Here is a 22,258-nt window from a genome sequence, read left to right as displayed (position 1 = left end):
AACCATCTCATCCTTTGCCGTCCCCGTCTTCTTTGACCTTCAATCTTTCCCAGCATCAGGGTTTTCTCCAGTGAGTGCAAACATGTCTTTCAAATGCCGGGAAAGATGCCTGGCTTTAAAGTTTGATGCGAACGTATCAAGCAAGCTAGTACTGTGAAAGGGTCATTATGGCTCCTGATTCTGCCACTTTCTCCAGATACTTGGTGACATATCTCTGCAGGTCTGCTATTGGTTCACTGACTTCAGCCTTTGAGAAGTTCCTGGTGGTGATGCACTGTGCTAAAACTGATGCTGCTTTTGGAAGAGCAGTTCTTCAGAGCCTGTTTCTTCAAGACGACCTGCAGATAACATCAGGTACATGGCTCCCTAGTCATCAAATCACCGCAGACTGTGACTGCAGCCATGAAATTAAAAGACGCCTGCTCCTTGGGAGGAAAGCGATGGCGAACCTAAACAGCATGATAAAAAGTAGAGACATCACCCTGCCAACAAAAATACGCATGGTCCAAGCAATGGTATTCCCAGTAGTCATGTATGGCTGCGAGAGTTGGACTATAAGGAAGGCCGAGCGCCGAAGAATAGATTCTTTTGAACTATGGTGCTGGAGAAGACTCTTGAGAGTCCCTTGGACTGCAAGAAGATCAAATCAGTCAATCCTAAAAGAAATCAACCCTGACTGTTCCCTGGAAGGCCAGATACTGAAGCTGAAGCTCAAATACTTTGGCCACCCAATGAGAAGGGAGCACTCCCTGGAGAAGACCCTGATGCTGGGAAAGATTGAAGGTCAAAGAAGACGGGGACGGCAAAGGATGAGATGGTTAGACAGTGTCATCGATGCAACGAACATGAAATTGAGCCAACTTCAGAGGACGGCGGAAGACAGGAGGGCCTGGCGGGAGATGATCCATGGGGTCGCGAAGAGTCGGACTCGACTGTGCGACTGAACAACAACAACAAATGGAGTAGGGGGAAAATAAATTGGTAATATGATGTGATTAGTGAGATAGAATGATTATAAAGGATTAGTGCATTGGTAAGCGATTGGGGGAAAGTGTTGATATCTCTATTTAGAATTAATTAGCTGGATGGATTGTCTGAAATTTATTGTCTTATGAAATGAAATATTGGTATGTTTATTTAAACCCATATATTTATAAATGTGAGGACTTTCTTTTTTTTTCCAGGGGAAAGGGTAAATGTATTACTTATGATTAGAATATGTTTAAGTTGTTTAATTTATTTAATCTATTTGAATAAATTGACTAAGGGATGAATGTACAATCAAGGGATAAAAAATTGAATAGAATTGATGTAAATAGGTTTAGTGTTATTTATTGTAGGAGATTTTAAAAGGTTAGTCATGAGCATATGGAGTATATGGAATGGTTAAAAGAAAAAGTTGAAAAGCTCCAAATAAATTATTAGTAAAATATTAAAACATCAAATAGAGAGGAAAAATTAAAAAAAATTCCAAACCCCTATATTGAATACACAGAATTGACAAGATACGGAGCTGGGATAAGAGCTGGAAATTGACTTACACTTAATTAACCTCAAGAGGCTAAAGGAATAAAGAGGTTTAGTCAACGCAGACTGGATGGAAAACTCAGTTAGTGAAGGAACGATGATTATATTAATCTGTGTTGTATAGAAAATAAGTGTGGTATACGGTATGGACATATGGGTAAATGTGCTGCTGATCCTGTCTAAGTGTATAATAAGGGCTTAATCGATGTAGGGAAGTGTGTTTGTTGTTGTTATATGTGTGTGTTTGTTGTCTAATGTATAAAAACCTAATAAATATACTTTAAAAAAAAAGAAATGGTGGAAGTCACTGCTAGTGGATATAGTAACGGCTAGGAGCATAGATGGCTTGAGAACAGGATAAGGATGGAAACATGGAGGACAGGTCCATCAATGGCTACTATACTAGCCAGGAGACAGTGTCAGGCAGGTTTTGGCCTCACCCTTAGCTCTGTCTGTTGCCCCTCGAGAGCAACTGGTTGACCACTACGTGAAATAGTATGCTGGACTAGAGGAATCACTGATCTGATTCAGCATGGCTGTTCTTATGTTTTTACTGGTTGACTACCATTCCAGAAGCAGCCATGCTTATTCTTGTTGGGCTTCTTCTTCCTTGATTACAAAGGGGCAGCTGTGTTGGTCTGCTGTAGTAAAGTAAAGCAAAAGCCCAGTGGCACCCTAAAGACTAACGTATTTTCATATGAGCTTTTGTGAGTCAGACAAGTGGATGGAGATCAAACTGGACACTCTACTTAAGGGGAAGATTACAAATGTCCGAGTGGGGTTGAGACCAGCTTCATGTGAATTCCATCATGAGTCTCTCAAGTGCATATTCTCTGTGGAAGTGACCAGAACAAGACTGCCAGTAACCGCTAGATTTGAGTCCAGTAAGACACCAACAGGATTTTTTTTGGGGGGGGGGGGGTATAAGCTTCCCAGAGTCAAAACTCCCTTTGTCAAACTGATAAGTAAGGTGCCATCCTCCTTCCCACAGTGGGCGTTCAAAATCCTAATTGTTGGTTTCTGGGAACAGGTTGCATAGTAAAAAAACACGCATTTTTCTTCCTTGCAGGGAGTTTGGGGCTGCATCTGGAGACTCCCTGGAGGAAATATTCAAGGAAGAACAGAATACACTGGAGCAATTAAAAATGTGCCTGCAGCAAGAGAAAGAGTCTCAAGTCCAGTACTTCCGGCAAGAGCTACAACGGGAACAGGAGGAGGAGATTCTGCGGCTCCGTCAGCAAAAAGAGGGTGCCCTCTGGTGAGGAGTTTCTCCACACTGCAGCTCGTCTCTCTGCAAAGGCAGAAGCTGCTTGGCAAGCTTCTACATGTTTAGGCTGCCCATAGTAGTCTACCCAGTTCTGTGCTCACCAGGACCTTCACCCGAAAGAGTGGTGGTCATGGAGTGGACACACAGACCGAGCTGTGAGGGGACACTGCCTTGAAACAGCCACATGTTCCTTTGGCTGAATTAAACCAGTGCATGAACCCCTATAAATCACAACGCTGTGCAGTGACCACGTATCTGCTTAACACCTTCAACCCTTGCAACAGCCCCCCTACTCTAAGGGAGAAGTTGAGGTGTGTTTATTTGTTCCAGGTTCAAAGAGAAGCCCAGCCAATAAGCAGTCGATGTATTAATTAAAACTTTTATTTAAAAATCTGATAACTATAGATATGATGAAATAAAATTATTAGATAGATGCACAGAACCTTTGCATACCCCATAGAAATTAATCCCATATCAGTATGCGTGTTGTTCCTATTCAACCTGAATTGATTTGAGGACAAAACGTTAAATTCATTAGCTGCTTACTCAGAATTTTTTACGAAAAGGAGAATGCAGCATTTGTCTGGGTTGCGCGAGAGACTCATGGGCTGTAGAGTGTGGCCAGCTTATATGGGGACAGTTACACGGACCAACGTATTGCAATGCCTGATTTTTACCAGTTAAGGTGGGGTATTCTCCTGAACATGCCATAGTGCTTTCCAACTAAATAGAAAACTTGTTCCTGAGATTTTCCTGGCCATAGAACCAGTTATTACCTTACCGTGGCTGTGAACAATAGACTTTTATAGGAAGTAACAAGTCAAATGTTTGCTTGTAATTCTACAGAAAGCAGTTAGAATACTGAGAATCAAAGTAAATCCAAGCTGCTTAGTATTGCAGTGGAGTACATAAACTACATAGCATATTTCATTTGTTTCATTTCATTTATTCAATTTATATCCCATTCGTTTCCCCACCAAGCAGGGCTCAGGGCAGCTTCCAGTGGTTAAATATACAATACGATCAAGATATCACAATTTAAAAATCCAAATATTACAGATTTAAAAACTGTCAAATGGCGCCCCAACAATCCATCACAGGTGGGCAACTAGGGAGGCAGAGAGAGATTCATGACCCAACAATAAATGAAAAAAGCCCTAGAAAAAAGGGCAAGAAAGGAGGGAAAGGAAGGAGGAGGAGGAGGGTAAGATCAAGACAGGAAGGAACAGGATAAGAGAAATAGGACAACCAGGGTGGAAGGTGGGGAAATGAAGAATAAGAAGGGGGTGCGGGAGAAAGAGGGAGACCGGCTGATCTCTCTAACGGTCACTATCCTCAACCATATACCTAGTGGAACAACTCGGTCCTACAGGACCTGCCGAACTGAACCAAGTCCCACAGGGCCCAAGTCTCACCAGACGGAGAGTTCCACCAGGTTGGAACCAGGGCCAAAAAGGCCCTGGTTGATCAACAGTAAATTCCATCACACTGGGGACTCGTGTCTGATGCTGTATTGAGCTTCAGAGTTCAGTGTGAGAGAGAAGGATATTACCGAATTGGAATTCATTAGCAGATGTAACATGGTGGACGTTGTTCTCAATATGTCCTAGAAAATCATATTCTCTCTTGGATCTTGCTGTGCTCATTTAGGGAGCCCTGCCGCCGCCAGCTGGCAGTGGTTCAGACTTGTCCTGATTGGATCTCATATTGGTTGTATTGGCTCTTGTGTTCTGTGTAACAGTACTGAGACACCCAATAGCTGGAATTTACAGCCTTAGTTTGTGTAAGAGATTATTTTATTCTTCCCTCAGTAGGTGCCACTTAGGTGAGAGTGCTGCAGGTCGCTGACGTTGTGTTTTCTGGCACTGGAAAGCTTATGCCACAATAACTTTGTTTGAGCTTTAGAGGGGATTTTGTTTGTTTTGTTGTTTGAGTTGCTGAAATGCTCTGAGCACCTTCCAAATGAAGCACAAGGTTAGGGACAGTTCCCTGCTTTCCCCTCTCCCTTCCTCCACCTCCAAGCTGAAAGGAAGGATTGGAGCGAAGGCCAAGCATGCGGCACTACCAGTGAAACGTAACAACATGGATGAACTCTGGAAGAGCACATGCGGCTGTCCCCCTGCCTGAGCTCGGGGCTCCCCAGGGGGAGGGAGGATGGCCACGATGGGGTGCACAGTGAACAAGGACGTCGGCCCTGGCTGTAGCCCTTGCCTGGGACCCAGGGCAGACCACTGTCTTGCTGGTAAGGCTGGAGACAGCGCGAGGTAGAAAAGAGCGCCGGCACTTTGCTTTTTTAAATGTTTCATAGACAGAAATTGGTGGAAGAATATGCTCCAGTAATCTAGAGTGTCAGGCTTTGCCAGCAGGTTGATGTGGATGGACAGCTGTGAAGTTGTTTTCCTGTTGACAGAGCCAATGCGATGCTGCTGTAAGAACGCTGGACTAGGATTGGGGAGGTGGTGGTGGTTCCGGTGGTCCCACACCCCCACTCCGCCAATCCCTTTTGCTCCACCTACTTCACAGGGGTTGCTGTGGAAGATGAAATGGAAGAGGAGAAGACCTTGTATGTTTTCCCTCTGAGGCGCAGGGCATCTTGGGTGATTCCCACCGTCCTACAAGGGAGGCAAGAACTAGAAACTCTTCCTCTTCCTGTAGTGTGGGAGTCGCTCATTTAGCCAGTTCTGTTCGTGCCTCAAAGGGAGAAGCAGCTTCTGGAGTCGGCTCTGCCTACCTAGACCCACTGTTTTCTTTTGCTTTCTATTTTGCCTTCCTCTTCCCTACCTTATACACTTATATTTCCTCAGCTTATTCTACCTCCATTGCTGACTTCCTATTCTCTAATATTTTGACACCTAAGAACATAAGAACATAAGAACATAAGAGATGCCAAGGTTGGATCAGGCCAAAGGCCCATCCAGTCCAACACTCTGTATCCCACAGTGGCCAGAAATACCAGTGCCATCAGGAGTTCCACCAGTGGGGCCAGGACATTAGAAGCCCTCCCACTGTTGACCCCCCCCCAAGCACCAAGATGACAGAGTATCACTTGCCCGAAAGGGAGAAAAGTACCTCTTTCTCTACCTGCTCTTTCCCATGCATAATCTTATAAACCTCAATCATGTCACCCCTCAGTCGTCGTTTCTCCAAGCTAAAGAGCCCTAAGCGCCTTAACCGTTCCTCATAGGGAAAGTGTTCCAACCCTTTTATCATTCGAGTTGCTCTTTTCTGCACTTTTTCCAAAGCTATAATATCCTTTTTAAGGTGTGGTGACCAGAATTGCACACAGTATTCCAGATGAGGTCGCACCATTGATTTATATAGCGGCATTATGATATTGGCTGATCTGTTTACAATACCCTTCCTAATAATCCCCAGCATAGCATTGGCCTTCTTTATTGCAGTCACACACTGTCTCGACATTTTCAGTGAGTTATCTACTACAACTCCAAGATCTCTCTCTTGATCTGTCTCTGCCAGTTCAGACCCCATCAACGTGTATTTATAGTTAGGATTTTTGGCTCCAATGTGCATCACCTTGCACTTGGCCACATTGAACCCCATTTGCCATGTTGACGCCCACTCGCCCAACTTTGACAGATCCCTTTGGAGTGCCTCACAATCCTCACTGGTTTTCACCACCCTGAACAACTTCGTATCATCCGCAAATTTAGCCACTTCACTGCTTACTCCCAACTCCAAATCATTAATGAACAAGTTAAAAAGCAGTGGACCAAGTACTGATCCCTGTGGTACCCCACTGCTTACACCCCTCCACTGGGAGAACTGCCCATTTATACTCACTCTCTGTTTTCTATTAATTAGCCAGTTTTTGATCCATAAAAGGACTTGTCCTTTTATCCCATGATTTTTGAGCTTGCTTAGGAGCCTTTGATGAGGAACTTTATCAAAAGCTTTCTGGAAGTCAAGGTAAACAATATCTATTGGATCCCCCTTGTCCACATGTTTGTTCACCCCCTCAAAGAACATTAACAGGTTAGTGAGACAAGATCTTCCCTTACAGAACCCATGTTGAGTCTGCCTCAATAGGTTTTGTTCATCTATGTGCCTACTAATTCTTTCCTTAATAATGGTTTCCACCAATTTACCCGGTATCGACGTCAGACTGACAGGCCTGTAATTTCCCGGATCTCCTCTGGAACCCTTTTTAAAGATGGGAGTGACATTAGCTACCTTCCAGTCCTCAGGAATGGAGGCTGATTTTAAGGAGAGATTACATATTTTTGTCAGGAGATCCACAAGTTCACAATTGAGTTCTTTCAGAACTCTTGGATGTATGCCATCTGGGCCTGGTGATTTATCAGTTTTTAAGTTGTTTATCAGTTTTAGGACCTCCTCTCTCGTCACCTCAATCTGACTCAGGTCTTTCAACACCCCTCCCGAACTCAGCGGCTCTGGAGTGGGCAAGCACCTCTCATCTTCCACAGTGAAGACGGAGGCAAAAAATGCATTTAGCTTCTCAGCCATTTCCCTATCATCCTTCAGTACTCCTTTTACCCCTTGGTCATCCAAGGGCCCCACTGCCTCCCTGGCTGGTTTCCTGTTTCTAATGTATTTGAAGAAAGTTTTATTGTTGGTCTTTACATTTTTTGCTATATGCTCCTCATATTCCCTTTTTGCATGCCTGACCACAGACTTGCATTTTATTTGCCATAGCCTGTGTTCTGTTTTATCAGCCTCACTGTGACTAGCTTTCCACCGCTTAAAGGAATCCTTTTTACCTTTTACAGCTTCCATTACTTTGTTTGTTAACCATGTAGGCTTTTTCTTATACCTGTTTGTGCCTTTCCTAACCTGCGGAATATATTTTATTTGAGCTTCTAGAATTGTAGTTTTAAACAGTTTCCAAGCTTCCCCAATGGTTTTGACCCTTTCTACTTTTCCCTTCAGTTTCCTCCCCACATGTCCCCTCATATCAGAAAAATTACCCCTTTTAAAGTTAAAAGTGGTTGTGTGAGTCTTTTTGGCCAATTCCCTATTTGTACAAATGTTGAACTCAACAACATTATGATCACTGTTCCCAAGCGGTGCAATCACTTTTACATCTCTCACCAGGTCTTGAGTGTTACTTAGGACCAAATCAAGGATCGCCTCTCCCCTGGTAGGTTCCATGACCATCTGCTCCATAGTGCAGTCATTTAGAGTGTCTAGAAACTCAATCTCTTTCTCTCGACTAGAACACATATTGACTAGAACACATATTGACTCCTTTACTCCTTGGAGCTCCCCCCCCCCATCAGCGGCAGCCACATGGCATCCAAGGATGATTTCCTCTCTGAAGGGGAAATAGACACTTAGCTTGCGGCTGTCGCCACAGAGCACAACAAAGTCGGGGCTGGCATGTCTTCTCAGCTTGCTGCACTCCCTGCACAGCCACCATCACAACCGGCTGAAGCGAAGCGCCCATGCCTGTCTCCAGTTGCGGCCCGCTCCTGCTTGGCAGCTATGAGTGGGAGCCATTTTGTGGAGCTGGAATTGGCGGGAATGCACGACCGTGCCCGAGACTCTCACTGGCTTGCCTATGGCCCAGGAGATGTCTCTGTCTCTGTGTGGGGATGCCCTCGCTCAGGTCAGGCGCCCCCCCCATTCCCTCTAAATTGGCCTTACAGGATGTGGAGGAGGTCGACAGAGCACTCACTTTTTCTCCTCCTGTTCTGCATCTGCTAAAGAAAACCATGAGAGTGGAGTTCATCACCCTCTGCAGATCTGAGTTCATTAATGCTGAAAGGAATGACTTAGAGTAAAAAGAAGTACCCCCAAAGAGCTAAAGAGGATCATTGAGAGCTTCTACAAGAATTTATATCAGAAGAGAGAAGCCAACCAAAAACAGATTAAAGAATTTCTAACGAGAGGTAAGGATATCCGGTACGGCGCAGCGACGGGCGGTTTCTCGGCGGCTCCAAGACTCCCGATCCTTTTGCGCTCCTTTTGGAGCCCTCCCAGTTGCCGGGTGGGCTTCGCTAGCCCTCCCGGAGAGAGGGTTAGTTGTAGAGGGCTCTGTGGCGGCCCCTCCCGAATCGGCTAATGGGGGGGTGTCCGCTACTGCCCTGAAGCGGGAGCGTTCTACGGATAGAACATAGATGCCATGTTCTAACAAGCTGCAACCATCTGCTTTTTTTAAACTTTGGTGGGATTTATAAATGAAATAGAACAAAAAGAACAAAGCACATCGTAAAAAAAGATCAGCGCACATAGGATAACGAGAAAGGCGTTTGGTGTCGGACTAAATACCCCAAGTAGTTAGCTCCAACTTTAAGAAAAATGGCCGGGAAGTGGTCAGGAGCAGACGTCATCTAAAATGGAGGGGGTAAGAAAAAAGTCTCCTTTTGTTTGAACTGCTGGTGTTTGTTAGGAATGAATAATGCAACAAATTAAAATGCCTTGTGAGAACTGAGAGTTCGGATAGACGAGAGACTGTTGTGAAATGGAGGTGGGAATAGAGGGAGTTCGATCCAGACACGCTAATTAGAGATCTAACCTGGGAACAATTTTCAAACTTTTTGAGGCGAGAAATCAAGCAAGCAGTTAAAATTGCTTGTAACAACCTGGTGAAAGACTATCAAAATACAATCCAAGATGAAAATATAAGTGAAAATCAATATCAACAAGCCCTAGGACTTGCAGAAGAACAAAGTGGTATTCAAGAGAAGACGAGAGAATCACAACATAGCAACTTGACTTCAGTGGAAAAAGAGAAGCAGAATACAGATACACATAAGAGATGTTGTTTAAAAGGAAAAACAAACTGTGTTTCGGGAAAGGAAGTAACAAAAAAGCTATATGTGAAAAAGAATACGGGGGGGGGAAGGAAAGGGGGGAGAAAGGTTTTGGTAAAGAAATTTAAAGTGGAAAAAAGAATGAGCACTGACCTTGTGAACACTGGAAGAAGTGACTTTGTATTGGAACCTCATGAATATAAAAATGCAAGACATTTGAGTGAAGTTGAAAGGGAAAAGGAAATGTTAGAAAGGGGGGGGGAGGGAAAGACAAAAATTATGGTGGGTGTAGTATGTTCTTTTTTCCCCTTATGTTTTGGGTATAAACGGTTTAAAAATGGACCTTGTTGCTAATGGGAAGAAAAGATAGGAAAATTGTATAAGTGCAACAATTGGCAGTTTATTTTGGTGGCTTCACTAATTTATTTAAGTTTTTCTTCTTTTATATGATGAGTATAGATGGATTTAAGTATGTGAATGGATTTATGTGGTATTATATATTCTTAGTAGGTATTTCTTAGCACAGAAGAGGGAGAGGTTATAAGGAACTGGGTAGGTTAATTAAGGCCCCGGTCACACGCGCAGGAAACTGCGGGGGAGAAGTGTGGCTGTTTGCCCCGGGGCAAACTAACACGCAGTAAAGTGATCATACCTCCTGTGGAGGTTCTGTGGAGGTACCGTGGAGCTTCCGTGGTTACGGAGAGGCGTCGATCACAACACATGCCTGCGCGCAACGAAGAAGCGCGCGGCGCGGCGAACTGGGTTTCTTTTTTTGTGTACACTACGAATGCGCATGCTCCGTTGAGTGCTTATGCGCAACCACGGAGACTTGGGGGGAAAAAAAACCTTCTTCGCAAGGGGACATGGACGGGCGCCGGATGCCACCGGAAACGCGATCAGACGCCCGCCCTTGCCCCGCAGTTTCCGGAAACTAGTACCTCCGAGGTACTAGTTTTTTGCTCCGTTTTATCGGCGGTTCGCCACAGTTCAACCACGGGAGCTCTACGCTCCCCAGATGTTGCCGTGTGATCGTGCCAGGTAACTCCGCCTCTCTTCCGTCTATTTAGCGTGGCTTCTGCTCCGTGTGAACGGGGCCTAAAGTAGAAATATTAGGATTTTTTTCTTTTTTTGGTTTTTTTTTTAGGTAGATATTTCTTTGAACTTTTTTTCCTCTTTATTGATGGACTGATGGGAAAAACAGTATATCAGAGTAGGGTCAGAAGTAGGTTTTTCTCTAATTAGTAGAATTAACAAAATGTTTAAAAGATAATTTAAATGGAAATATAAGAGACACTTAAATGTTGTTATAAATGGGCGATCAAGAGGTAGTATAGGCTCTTCATTATTAGAGTACAAAATGAATTTGAACCAGTAATAAGAAATGAAATGTTAACTAAGTGAACTGTGTAAACATTAAGATATGGTTCCCTAAATATATAGTGATGGTTTAAGAGAAGGTGAGAATGTTTGAATAGGCATATTAATAAGGTATTAGTAAAGTTGTATTATAACAGTAAATTTCTAGTTAAGTTCCATCTATTAAAAAGTATAGAAACAAAAGACGGAAAGTAAGATGCTGATATAAGATGTTAAGTTGTTGATGTGGATGGCTAGAAACAGAAGGAATTTAAATTGTTATCTTTAAAGCCGTTCAAATAGGGAATAAGAAATTACTTCAGCAAATAGAATGGCATTATTAAAATGAAGCCTGTTTGGTAGTAACATTATTGATATTATATGAATTGTAAATTAAATCTACTATAAACTTTGTTGTTAAGGTAATTCATAGAAACTTGTAATACGTGTTCTAAGATATTGGATTGGAAAAGGATAATAGGAAATGGCACTAAATGTATAAGTAAGTAATCTTAATTTTGATTGGAGAATCTATAATTAAGCTATCAATCCAGATATGAATGTTACAATGTGCTTAAATATGTATATGTCCCATTGTGTGTTTGTCTGTAAAAAAAACCCCAAGAAATAGATTATTTTTAAAAAAAGAATTTCTAACAAAACATAATAGTAAAGAATTTACAGAGGGCCGAAGAAAAAATTTTAATGAACCAATCTCTTTTGCTAAACTAATTGAATCAATTAAAAACTTTTAAAAAAAGAGGAAAACTCCAGGCCCAGATGGGCTCCCAGCAGAGTTCTTCCAAACTTTTGAAGACCAAATAACACTACCATTGAAATACACAATACAGAACATCCATGGACAGAAGAAAATACCAGAGACATGGAACCAAGCATTGATCACCCTAATTCACAAACCAGATACAGATGAGAAAGAAATTAGAAATTATAGGCCAATTTCATTGTTGAATGTGGACTACAAGATAGTTGCATCTGTCTTGGCGGCTAGATTGAAGAGAGTCCTGTTACAAATAATTCATCAAGCTAAAGCAGGATTTTTGCCTAAAAGACAAATGAGGAATATACTTATTTTGAAGCACACCCAGAAAACAAATGACATTGGTTTTTCTAGATGCAGAAAAAGCTTTTGACAACCTCAGTTGGTCCTTTATGTTAGAACAACTATTAACTTGGCAATGTGGTGACACTTTTTTTACAATGGTGAGAGCAATCTATACTAAACAATACACAAAGATTATGGTAAATGGGGACATTTCACAGAATATTGTAATACAAAAAGGAACTAGACAAGGGTTAGACAATTGGCCCCATTACTATTTAGTTTTGATCTGGAAACATTGAATGATATTGTAAGAAATAATACACAGATAAAAGGACTCAAAGTTAAGGGAGGAAGAATATAAACTACAAGCGTTTGCAGATCTTGTATTCATTTTGGAAGAACCACAAACATCTATCATCCATCTTTTGAATTCTCTAAAGGAATACAGACAGCTAGCTGGTCTGAAAATTAATTTTAAGAAAACAAAAATATTGACAAAAAACTGTACCAAAGACCAGATACATCAGTTACAAGAGATTTCGGGTATTGAAGTTCAGAAGAAAATAAAATACCTAGGGATAATCTTAACTAATAGATGCAGTTCACTATTAAAAGACAACTATATGAAACTTCTGACTGAAATTTAAAAAGACCTGGAAAATTGGAAAAGTCTACAAGTATCTTTTATGGGAAGAATAGCTATTGTAAAAATAAATGTTTTACCTAGACTTCTTTTTTTATCCAGAACAATTCCAATTTTAAGAAATCAACAGTATTTTAAAGAATTGGACAAACTGATTCGGCACTTTATATGGCAAGGCAAATGACCGAGAATAAAGATGAAAGTATTACAGGATATAAAGGGGAAAGGAGGATTTGCTTTACCAGTATGGTATCTTTATTACAAAGCAGCAGCCTTGACATGGATGAAGGAATGGATTACCCTGGAAAACCTTAAAATTTTAAACCTAGAAGGGCATAACTTGAAATTAGGTTGTCATGCTTTTGTATGGTATGAAAAAAGCAACACACATAAATATTTTAAACAACATATTTTAAGGGCAGCACTTCTGAAGATATGAGAAGTTAAAAATTTGTTCTATATAAAAAATACCTGAATAGGTTTCACCACTTGAAGCCTTATTTACTAAAGAACCTTGTAACCTTGTAACCGCCTCTCCCCGTACGTTCCCCCAAGAGCACTGAGGTCGGGGAATCTCCATCGCCTGGAGATCCCAGGCCCCCGGGAAGCAAAGTTGGCCCAAACGAGGGCCAGGGCGTTTTCGGTGGCTGCTCCCACCTGGTGGAATGAGCTCCCGGAAGAGACTCGGGCCCTGCGGGACCTAGTGCAGTTCCGCAGGGCATGCAAGACGGAGCTCTTCCGCCAGGCCTTTGAGGGGGAGCCGCCGCCACCATTATACCACCAATGATGTTACAACCATCTGCCCCACATAGTAGTGGCAGATGTCGCCCAACAGAGCTGGGGAAACACTCTTCCTGGCGCTTCTGCAGTGAATAATCTGACCGCCAGTTTGGGATGTCGTCCATCTTGGATTGTATGAAATTCTATGTAATTTATGAGAGCACCAAATTTTATGTTAGTAATCTGTTTTTATTATGCTGTTGTATGCTTATTTTAATTCCGGCATCGCCGCTTGTTAGCCGCCCCGAGCTGATTTTGCATGGGGCGGGATATAAATCCCAAAAATAAATAAATAAATAAATAATAAATTGGAAAGAGGATTGCATTTAGGACCAATTTTCTTTAGAAATCCATTTGCCGATCTAGTACTGTGCTTAAGGATGCTTTTAAATATTTTCTTTCCAATAAATCTTTTTTTACTTTGGAGGCTGGTTCTCAGTCTCTGTAGCACCAAGATTCCCCCACCATCCTGGACACACTACTGCAAGAGGGGCCCCCAGATTGGGAGGAAAGCACTCAGTGCACACATGGCTGTTTCTCCAAGGGAGCCCCAAAGTTGTAATTGGTCCCCATGGTTACCAGTTGCTGGATAGCAGGAGACACCGAAGCCAAGCCTCAGAACTAGGAAGGGGAACTGGGAGTCCTGTGCCTCTCATTGGGAAATCCCTAAAACTAGCAGGTGGTGGCAGTGAGTACCTTAGTGGAAGGAAGAAGACCCCCTCCAGGAGTTGGCACCACCAGGGAGGGGTGGGCAGAGCAGGGTCTGCAAGTCAAAGCAGGCCTGTGTCCATCACAGCATAGAAGGCATTATTTAAAAAATGCACCAAATGCGCAAAAAAGATGACATACTCTGATGAGCACGAGCTCTGCCTCGTGTGCTTAGGGGAGGTCCACAATGTGGAAGCTGGTCCGATATGTTAATGCTTCACCCCTAAGGCATGATCGGACAGAGCCTTGAGACCGAAGGCTGTGTTATGCCATTCTCTTACCATCCAAGGCAGCTCTGAGCTTAGGTTTGAACGCTTCAACTCCGCTTCCTTTAGCTCAGAATTCTAGACGTGTTTTATTTTTTTTTAACGTTCGGCTTGATATCCCGCTCTAATTCCTTGGTTAGGGGTCTCTGAGCGGCTTACAAATTTCTGGTGCTAATCACCAATTTTTTCCTAACTAGGGCCACAGAGTGTAAGGGGATGGGACAACCTACCGGCACCCCCCTGTGGTGGTGGTTGTTGTTGTTTCTTCGTCGGCTCGGCTGGGTCGGGTCTCTGGACTTGGCAGGGGTGTTTTTCTCGGCGTTCGGTAGTGGTGGCGATCTTCCTCCTAAGGCGCGCAGCTTCGCCTGCTTCCGACCCGGCAACATCCCTTCCGGCTCCGCTGGGCTGGTGCTCGGCATCTGCGCACGCCCCTTTCTTCTTTACGGCAGCGTTCGATGTGTTTCTTTCTGCCACCAGGGATTGCTCAATCGTGCGCCTCCGATCGCACTCGCTCGCCGCCGCCACGCAACCAATGCCGTCCACGCCAGGTTTGCCGCCGCCGTCATCATCGCCGCCACCGCCGCCTTCAGCCAGCCACACAGGGTGCCCCCCACCCCTCTAAGGGTGGGTACCCATTTATCTACTTGCAATTAGGTTGCTTTCGGAACCGCTGGGTAGGCGGGAGCTAGGACGAAGGTCGAGAGCTCACCTCGACCACGGTGGTACTCGAACAGCCATAGTGGCTGCTCGGTGATGTTACAGTGCAGGCGTTTAACCGCCTGCGCCACCACTCCTCCATCAGTATGCTCAGTCGCAGTGTGTCCCACCACTAAGACGACTCCACTTGCTCCAAAGAGGGCTGCTTCGGTCACCCCAGAGACAGAACTGAGACATTCATGTTCACCGTCCGCAAGGACATCAGCGATGACATCATTCACTCTGAACCCCCTGCAAAAAAACATAAAGAATTGAAACATAAGGAGAAAGTGGAGCCAACACTCAAACATATGCGATCCTCCCAGAGCAAGAGGGCAGTTCCAGACCAAGATGCTACCCTGGCTCCCACCCGCACACCTTCTCATTTAGCCTCCCTGACCAGATCCTTCTTGGATGCGGAAGAAGATCCACTTAGTATCCCTGCGGGACAATCGCAGTTGTCAGATTTGAGACCTCTGCTAGCATGGCATCCAGCAGAACTGCTATAACATTCTTTGCGTCTCCATCTTATTTGAATAGATGGGAAGAACAGCAATCCCTTTCGGTCCCCATACTGCGAACCGGAGAGAGGCTTCCGCTTTTTCTCATTGCAGTTCCAACAGTGCCTCGGACCCATCGCTGGATGATACCATGAGGGATCTCACCCCTGCATCCCCGAGCGAAGACCTCTGTCTTTACAGAGAACTGATGCTAAGGACGGCAAAGGCCCTTGACACTGATGTTGGTACCTCAGAGAACCATCTGAAGGACAGAATACTAAGCAAGCTATATTCTGACACACTGGGCATAGTAGCCTTTCCCATTTTGGAGGGATATTACAATTCCAGTCTGGCAGAGACCATCTTCTTCTTCTTTTTTTAAATCCCCCTAGGGGGAGTATTTTATTTATTTTGTCAACATTACAAACTATAACTGAAAAAAAGGGAAAGGTGAACTGCATCTAAGGAAAAAGAAAAGATACCCACTAATAACTAAAAACCCAAGAATAAGAGATCAATTCAACCGCTTATATCAATATTAATCTAACATGCTGATAATACATTGAACATGGTCAGTTATGCTATGTTGTATAACTTTTTCATCTTTATATCTGTTTAATGAAACCCCCAGAGCATCCCATAATTTTTATAAAATTTTCAGGCACAATTCAGAGTCCTTCAGCCTTTATTTTGTTTTATTTTTTCTAATCCTCAATGTACCTACCTCACCGTGTCTGTGGTGGGGAGGGGAAGGGAAAGGAGTTTGTAAGCCGCTCTGAGACTCCTTTGGATAGTGAAGGGCCATGGGGTATAAATCCAATCTCTTCTTCGCCTTCTTCTTGGTGAGTCTAATGAAGCCTCCTTTTGAGTCTTTAACATCGTGTTCACCAAGAGAGTCAGTGAGTTAGTGGCCCTTAGGGTTGACCCTCCCTTTCTTAAAACTTTCAGGGGTGGTGTTACATCCTAGCTTAAACTTCCTCCCCAAGATGGTGTCCAGATTCCACCTAGCACAGGAGATTGTTCTCCCAGTGTTTTTTCTCTCCCCAAGTTTGCAAGCTGAGGGGACCTTGCATACTCTTTGATTTTGATTTGATTTATTGATTTTTATCCTGCCCATTCTGGCCTAGGCTGGCTCTTGATGTTCAGAGGGCTCCCCTATATTATCTAACCTTTCCGTAAGGCTAAATCACTCTCTGTTTCTTATTGGGGCCCCAAAAGGGGCAGAGCAGTTTCAGCCCAGTCAGTGACCAGATGGGTATTACCCCCCATCTATTCCTCCTACAAAGCAGCTGGGGAATGGCGTCCTCTCGACATGGAGGCACACATGACCCAGGTGCAAGGTTCATTGGCTGTCTTCCATTAGCAGGTCCCCCTTTGGGAGATCTGCAGGGCTGTGACCTGGTCGTCAGAAGCATCACGCTCTGGGTCTGCAGGTAAGAAAGGAAGCAGACACGGGCAAGGCTGTGCTGCAGACCTTGTTCCAGTGAGAGTCTCACCCCGCCCACTTTGGTGACTAGCTTGCTAATGGTCCCAGTGTGGGCCTGCGCGGGAAGACGGAATATGAAATCAGAGTTGCACTTACCTGTGACCGGGGTTCATGGATGTCGTCTGTGCAGGCACACATTCCCTCCCTCCTGCCCTTCTGTGAGTTCTCTTGGCCGTTTGGCCCCCCCTAAAAAAGAAGGGGGGTTGGCTTTAATGAATACTTACAGTTAATATGTATAAATACCTTGAGAGGACACACGGTGGCTTAGGGAGAGCTGAGGGGAAGGGGGCGTCCACCGATTGAGAACGTGACACTTTGGCGGGAAACCCCACACATGTGCCAGCTCCGAAAGGGGTGAAGCTGCTCCCATTTTGGAGTTTTTTAGCTAGAAACAAAGTGTCTGTGGCTGGCCTGCACAAGCACAATACCAATTTGTGTTTCCACAGAAGATATCAATGAACAACAGTTACAGGTAAGTGCAACTCTGTTTTCATCTTTAGTCTTGGTCTACATTGATCCTTTCCACCAGATTGTAAATACTGAGTGAGTCTTGTCTAACCCTTTGAGCCACTTCCTCCTGTTCTTGGAAAAGATAGAAAGCCCTCAGCAGTGCATAGCAAGGGGGTGATTTTAGGAGATACTCAAACCATCTTTTGCTCATTCCTTAGGTCACTGAAAACAGAGTTGGAGAAGACCAGGCAAGAGGAGGAGCTGCGTTTGAGGGAAGAGTTGCAAGACAAACTCCTGAAACTCCAGAGCGAGAGTCAGTCTGAACTGGAAGCAGAGAAGGAGAGACTCAGGTGTCACTTTGAGTGGGTAGGGTCTGTGAGTACTGGCCTCTCCCAAAGAGGAGGAAGTTCATGGCCTTGCGTGTGAGGACAGGAAAAGACCCTTGGTTTAAGCTGGTTTTGCATCTGCCTCATCATTTGAGAAATTACCTGAGACTTGACAGAATTTCTTCCTTGGGAAGAGTTTTCTTCTTTGTAAAATACTTGATCCTCCACTGGGGATCACTTTGAACTTTCTGCAGCTAAACTAAAAACTTTAAATGATAATGGCTCTACCCATTTTGAGGGCAGACATGGAACACACGTGCCTGAAGTGGGTGGAGACACACATTTCTTATTAGCCACCTTTGCAGCAACATTGCAAAGAGTCTTTTTGCTGTGAGCTAGATTTCATCCGCTTTCCATCATGCTTTTATCTCGCACTGTACTTACTGTCTCTGCTTTCTGTTTCTCCTCATTCTCTTAGTGCTTTGGATGGTCGTATTTCCTCTTCCATCTATGGCTATCAGGAGTGTGTTTAAGTATGGAGAAAATCATGGGATCAAACTGCCTTACACATCTGGACACTTTGTCTTTTGCCTGGGAGAGTGCCACCGAGTGGCATCCTGTCTTCATTGACAAACGTTCACAAAATAGGTTGAAAGGAATAGTTCCACTTGTGGGAAACTCTTGTTCAGTGGTCTATTTTGCTTGATATCGTGGCCCTTCCTCTGGATTCCAATCCTTTGATGCTGATGGACACCAACTCTAGCCTTTTGTTGTCTTCTCAATCCCAGCTCCAATCTGTTATGCCTACTCCTAAATTTCACTCACAGCCATGAGCCAAAGTATTTAAAGACAAGTCCAAACTAGGGATGGGCATGAACCAAATCACAAAGCAAAATTAGTCACTAATTCAGAAACAAAAGTTTGTGAAGGGTCTACCATCACAACCTTCCACAAACCTTTTAAGCAGTTCATGGTGGTTCATGGGTAGAGCAGAAAGCAGGGGTTTAAAGTGACTATGAATCCCTTTAAACCCCTGCTTGCTATTCCCCATGAAGTCCACAAAAACAGCTGAGCACTCCCCACCGCTAAGCCATTTCGGGCTGTCTTCTGCAGTCCCTTTAAAGTGACTGCACAAGACAGCCCAAAACAACTGAGCAGCATGAAGCAGGCTGCTCCCTGTGCTCAGCTGTTTTTTGGACTTTTTGCAAACCCTATTTAAAGGGACTGTTGGAGAGCCAGTTTGGTGTCGTGGTTAAGTGCGCAGACTCTAATCTGGGAGAACCGGGTTTGATTCCCCACTCCTCCACTTGCACCTGGCTGGATGACCTTGGGCAAGCCATAGTTCTGATAAAAGCTGTTCTTGAAAAAGAACAGTTTCTGTCAAGAGCTCTCTCAACCCCACCTCCCTCACAGGGTGTCTGTTGTGGGGAGGGGAAGGGAAAGGAGTTTGTAAGCCGCTCTGAGACACCTTTGGGTAGTGAAGGGCGGGGTATAAATCCAAACCACAAACCAACGAAAACTGTATTTTCCCGGTTTGTGTCCATCCCTAATCCAAACCTTCCATATTGTTGAAGCAACCAAAGATGAAAAGGGAAGATTCAGAGTGGTTGCTCTTTTCTTTTACTATCACCATTTTTACCATCCATGGTTTCTATATCTAATCCAATAATGGGTGATTTGGCAGTGACCTCTGGTTCCAGAGCAGCTATGGATGACAGAGATGGCTTGTACCATATTCCAAGATGGCTGCTTCTCAACACCAAATCCTGTTCCTAAACTCAGAGCCAACATGGGGTACAATGGTTAAGAATGTTGTACTAGGATCTGGGAGGCCCATAGTCAGATCTCCACTCTGTCACAGAACCTTGCTGGGTGACCCTAAATGGTGTCTTGTGGATGAGATTCAGCCGAAGCATTGGTAGCAGAAAAGAAAGCCCCCTTGGCCACTGTGAGGGAACAGACCTGCAGGCCGCATTCTCTCTTGGCCTGGGAGCCCAGGAAAGTCTCACAGTCCCTCTGAGACCACCTCCTGCTCAATGGAGTTGCACACCCAGTGTTTTGGACCCATCTTGCCATTTAAAGGCTCTGCCTAGTTGCTGCCTCTCCCACTGCCATCTAGTGCATGTATGATCTATTGAACTTTCATACTTCTGTGCTTTTATGCATCGGGGTGGCACGCTTTACTGATGCCCTTCCCCTTTGCCAGTCTTTGGAAAGCAGGACTGAATCAGGCATCACATGTTCACAGAGATCAGGGTTAGAATATTCAAAATATAAGGAGGCTTAGTACACTAATAATTACCCATGACATGTTGAAGTGTCAGGAATGGTGAAACATGCAGTCCTCTGTGCCTTGATTCTATGCTTGTCCTAAATAAGGTTGAACGAGGATAGGCTGGTATGTCGTAAAGTAGCAGCAGTTAAAATTTCTCCATTACTTTGATTGTAATGAAGTATGGGACTTTTCCCCATTGTCCCTTGACACGTGGTCAAGATGGAGCTCCTTTGTAAAGCCTCTTCAAGGCTCGGGCACAGAAGAACCCCAAAGGAGCAGCAGTGTGGCAGCACCAGCGCTTCCCCCTCCTGTCCCCTGAGATCTCCATCCTGTCCCCTCAGGAGTCCATCCCCCTTTGTGGTCAAGCCTGACTTTCCTGCCCCAAGAGGAAGAAATCGGATCTCGCCTTATGGCTTACTCAGCCTCTGTCTTTTAGGTGTGACAATCTAGTGGGGGTCTGAACATGTTAGACCTTTTGTCTCACTCTGGCCAGATCCATTTGCATCCCTAAGGAGTGCTTGAGGGATTGACTCATCCCCCCCTTTTGCCAGCTATGCACTTACAGCCAGGCTTTGGTACATAGACAATCCCACTTTCCTGAGATATCAATGAGATCTTTAGGTTGGAGGGCATTTTTTCACAGCCACCACCACCACTGTATCATAGGTCTTCAACTTCTTCATAGACCCAGCTCTCTCGTAAAGCTAGGGGCTGGAACCCTCCTGGTGGGGCAAAGGCAAGGGGGAGAGAAGGTGCCAGGGACCCACTCTGTAAACAGCACCCTCTAAACCAGCATTCCAGGCTGGTACAAAGGCCTCCACAGAGTCACCACCTAGGCAGGCTCTGATAAGTCCCCAGAGCCGTTTGGAAACCAGTGGGATCCATCAGTCTTTGGGGTCAAAGCATCCTCCTAACAGGTCATTTGTCCTTGTGATGGGTTGCAACCTTCCATGTTTCTGTGCCCTCAGTGTCAGGGATGGAAGTGATTTATCTTTTAGTCAGGCATTACTAAACTCTCATTTGACTGATGCCACCTGTTCCTGCCTCCAGGGATGTTAGCACACTATTTTTTCACTGTGTGTAATGCACACAGAAAACAACTAAGTACAACAGATTTGTGACATGTAATCGATGTTCTTTGAGTGGCTGTGTGAACAGTCACTCAGCCTACCTTCCCTGCGGCAGATGTGTTTGTCTTGTCCTGCTGTGTCAGTCTTTAGAAAAGCTGAATCATCTCTCTGTCCACTTGAGCCATGCGTGTTCCACTTCTGCCCTCAAGAGGAGTGGAGCCAATGCCACTCAAAACTTTTCTCCAACTATAGAAGTTTCCAAGGGATACTCTGCACAGGCTCGAGTATTTCAGTGGGTGGCAACCAGCACCACATTTCTGTAGGTGCAAGAACTTCCTGATAAAGTATGTCTTTGTTGGCTCCCCCTGAAATGACCTGCGAAATCTGGGGAAAAGGGGACCCACAGGAGCAGGATCTGGGTGCTCATTTTGGGCTGCCACAGGAGAAGGGATACAAGAAAGTCACAGTCTATGAGTTGGGAGTCCTTGGACGTGTGGAAACACTCCATTGGGGGTCCACACCATTATGCTTGGCTGCACAGGTGACCACACGTAAATAATCAGTGACAGGTAAGCAACCTGTTATTCATTTGCAGTTATACACCGGCTAATGTAGATTTTGTAGTTTTATCAAATTTGATTAGAATTCAACCTTCTGAGATTTTGAGGCGTCTTGTATTGCCAAAGTCTCCAAAACTAGTAGTGACTGAGCACCACATATCACTCTAGCTGTTGATCCATGGTCCTTGCAGTGTATTTATTTATTTATTGGACTTTTATCCCAGCCCCCCCTGCACTGCAGGGCTCAGGGCAGGTTACAGCAAGAAATAAAACTACCCACTATTAAACCATCAACATTGTTTGACAAAACAATAAGAACTATAATAATAAATACAATACCAGATGGTGATCCAGCGTAGTTGGGGATTGTTCCCATAAATAATATAACTATAGCCATGATGTACCAGTTCTGAGTAGTAGGCAAAAACCATACCAGATGGGACCGTATCACCAAAGCAGCAAGGTAGGTAGAGCTGCCTTAGCCAAAGGCCAGGCAGAACAAAGGCCCTGTTTTACAGGCCCTGCAGAACTGAAGCAGATCCTGCAGGGCC

General features: G+C 44.4%; 1 protein-coding gene across 1 annotated transcript in view; it reads left to right on the top strand.

Annotated features, from left to right (window-relative positions):
• Window positions 1-22,258, top strand: part of CEP164 (centrosomal protein 164kDa) — a 113,883-nt gene that overhangs the window by 41,093 nt on the left and 50,532 nt on the right. Inside the window, 2 exon segments of the mRNA XM_015418777.1 lie at window positions 2,597-2,785; window positions 17,695-17,828. Coding sequence (XP_015274263.1) covers window positions 2,597-2,785; window positions 17,695-17,828 — 323 coding nt within the window.

This window comes from Gekko japonicus, unplaced genomic scaffold (assembly GCF_001447785.1).
Source record: "Gekko japonicus isolate JY-2015 unplaced genomic scaffold, Gekko_japonicus_V1.1 scaffold1138, whole genome shotgun sequence".
Classification (NCBI taxonomy): Eukaryota; Metazoa; Chordata; class Lepidosauria; order Squamata; family Gekkonidae; genus Gekko; species Gekko japonicus.
Note: the sequence above shows the minus strand (reverse complement) of the source record. Positions and strands in the feature narration are given on the sequence as shown.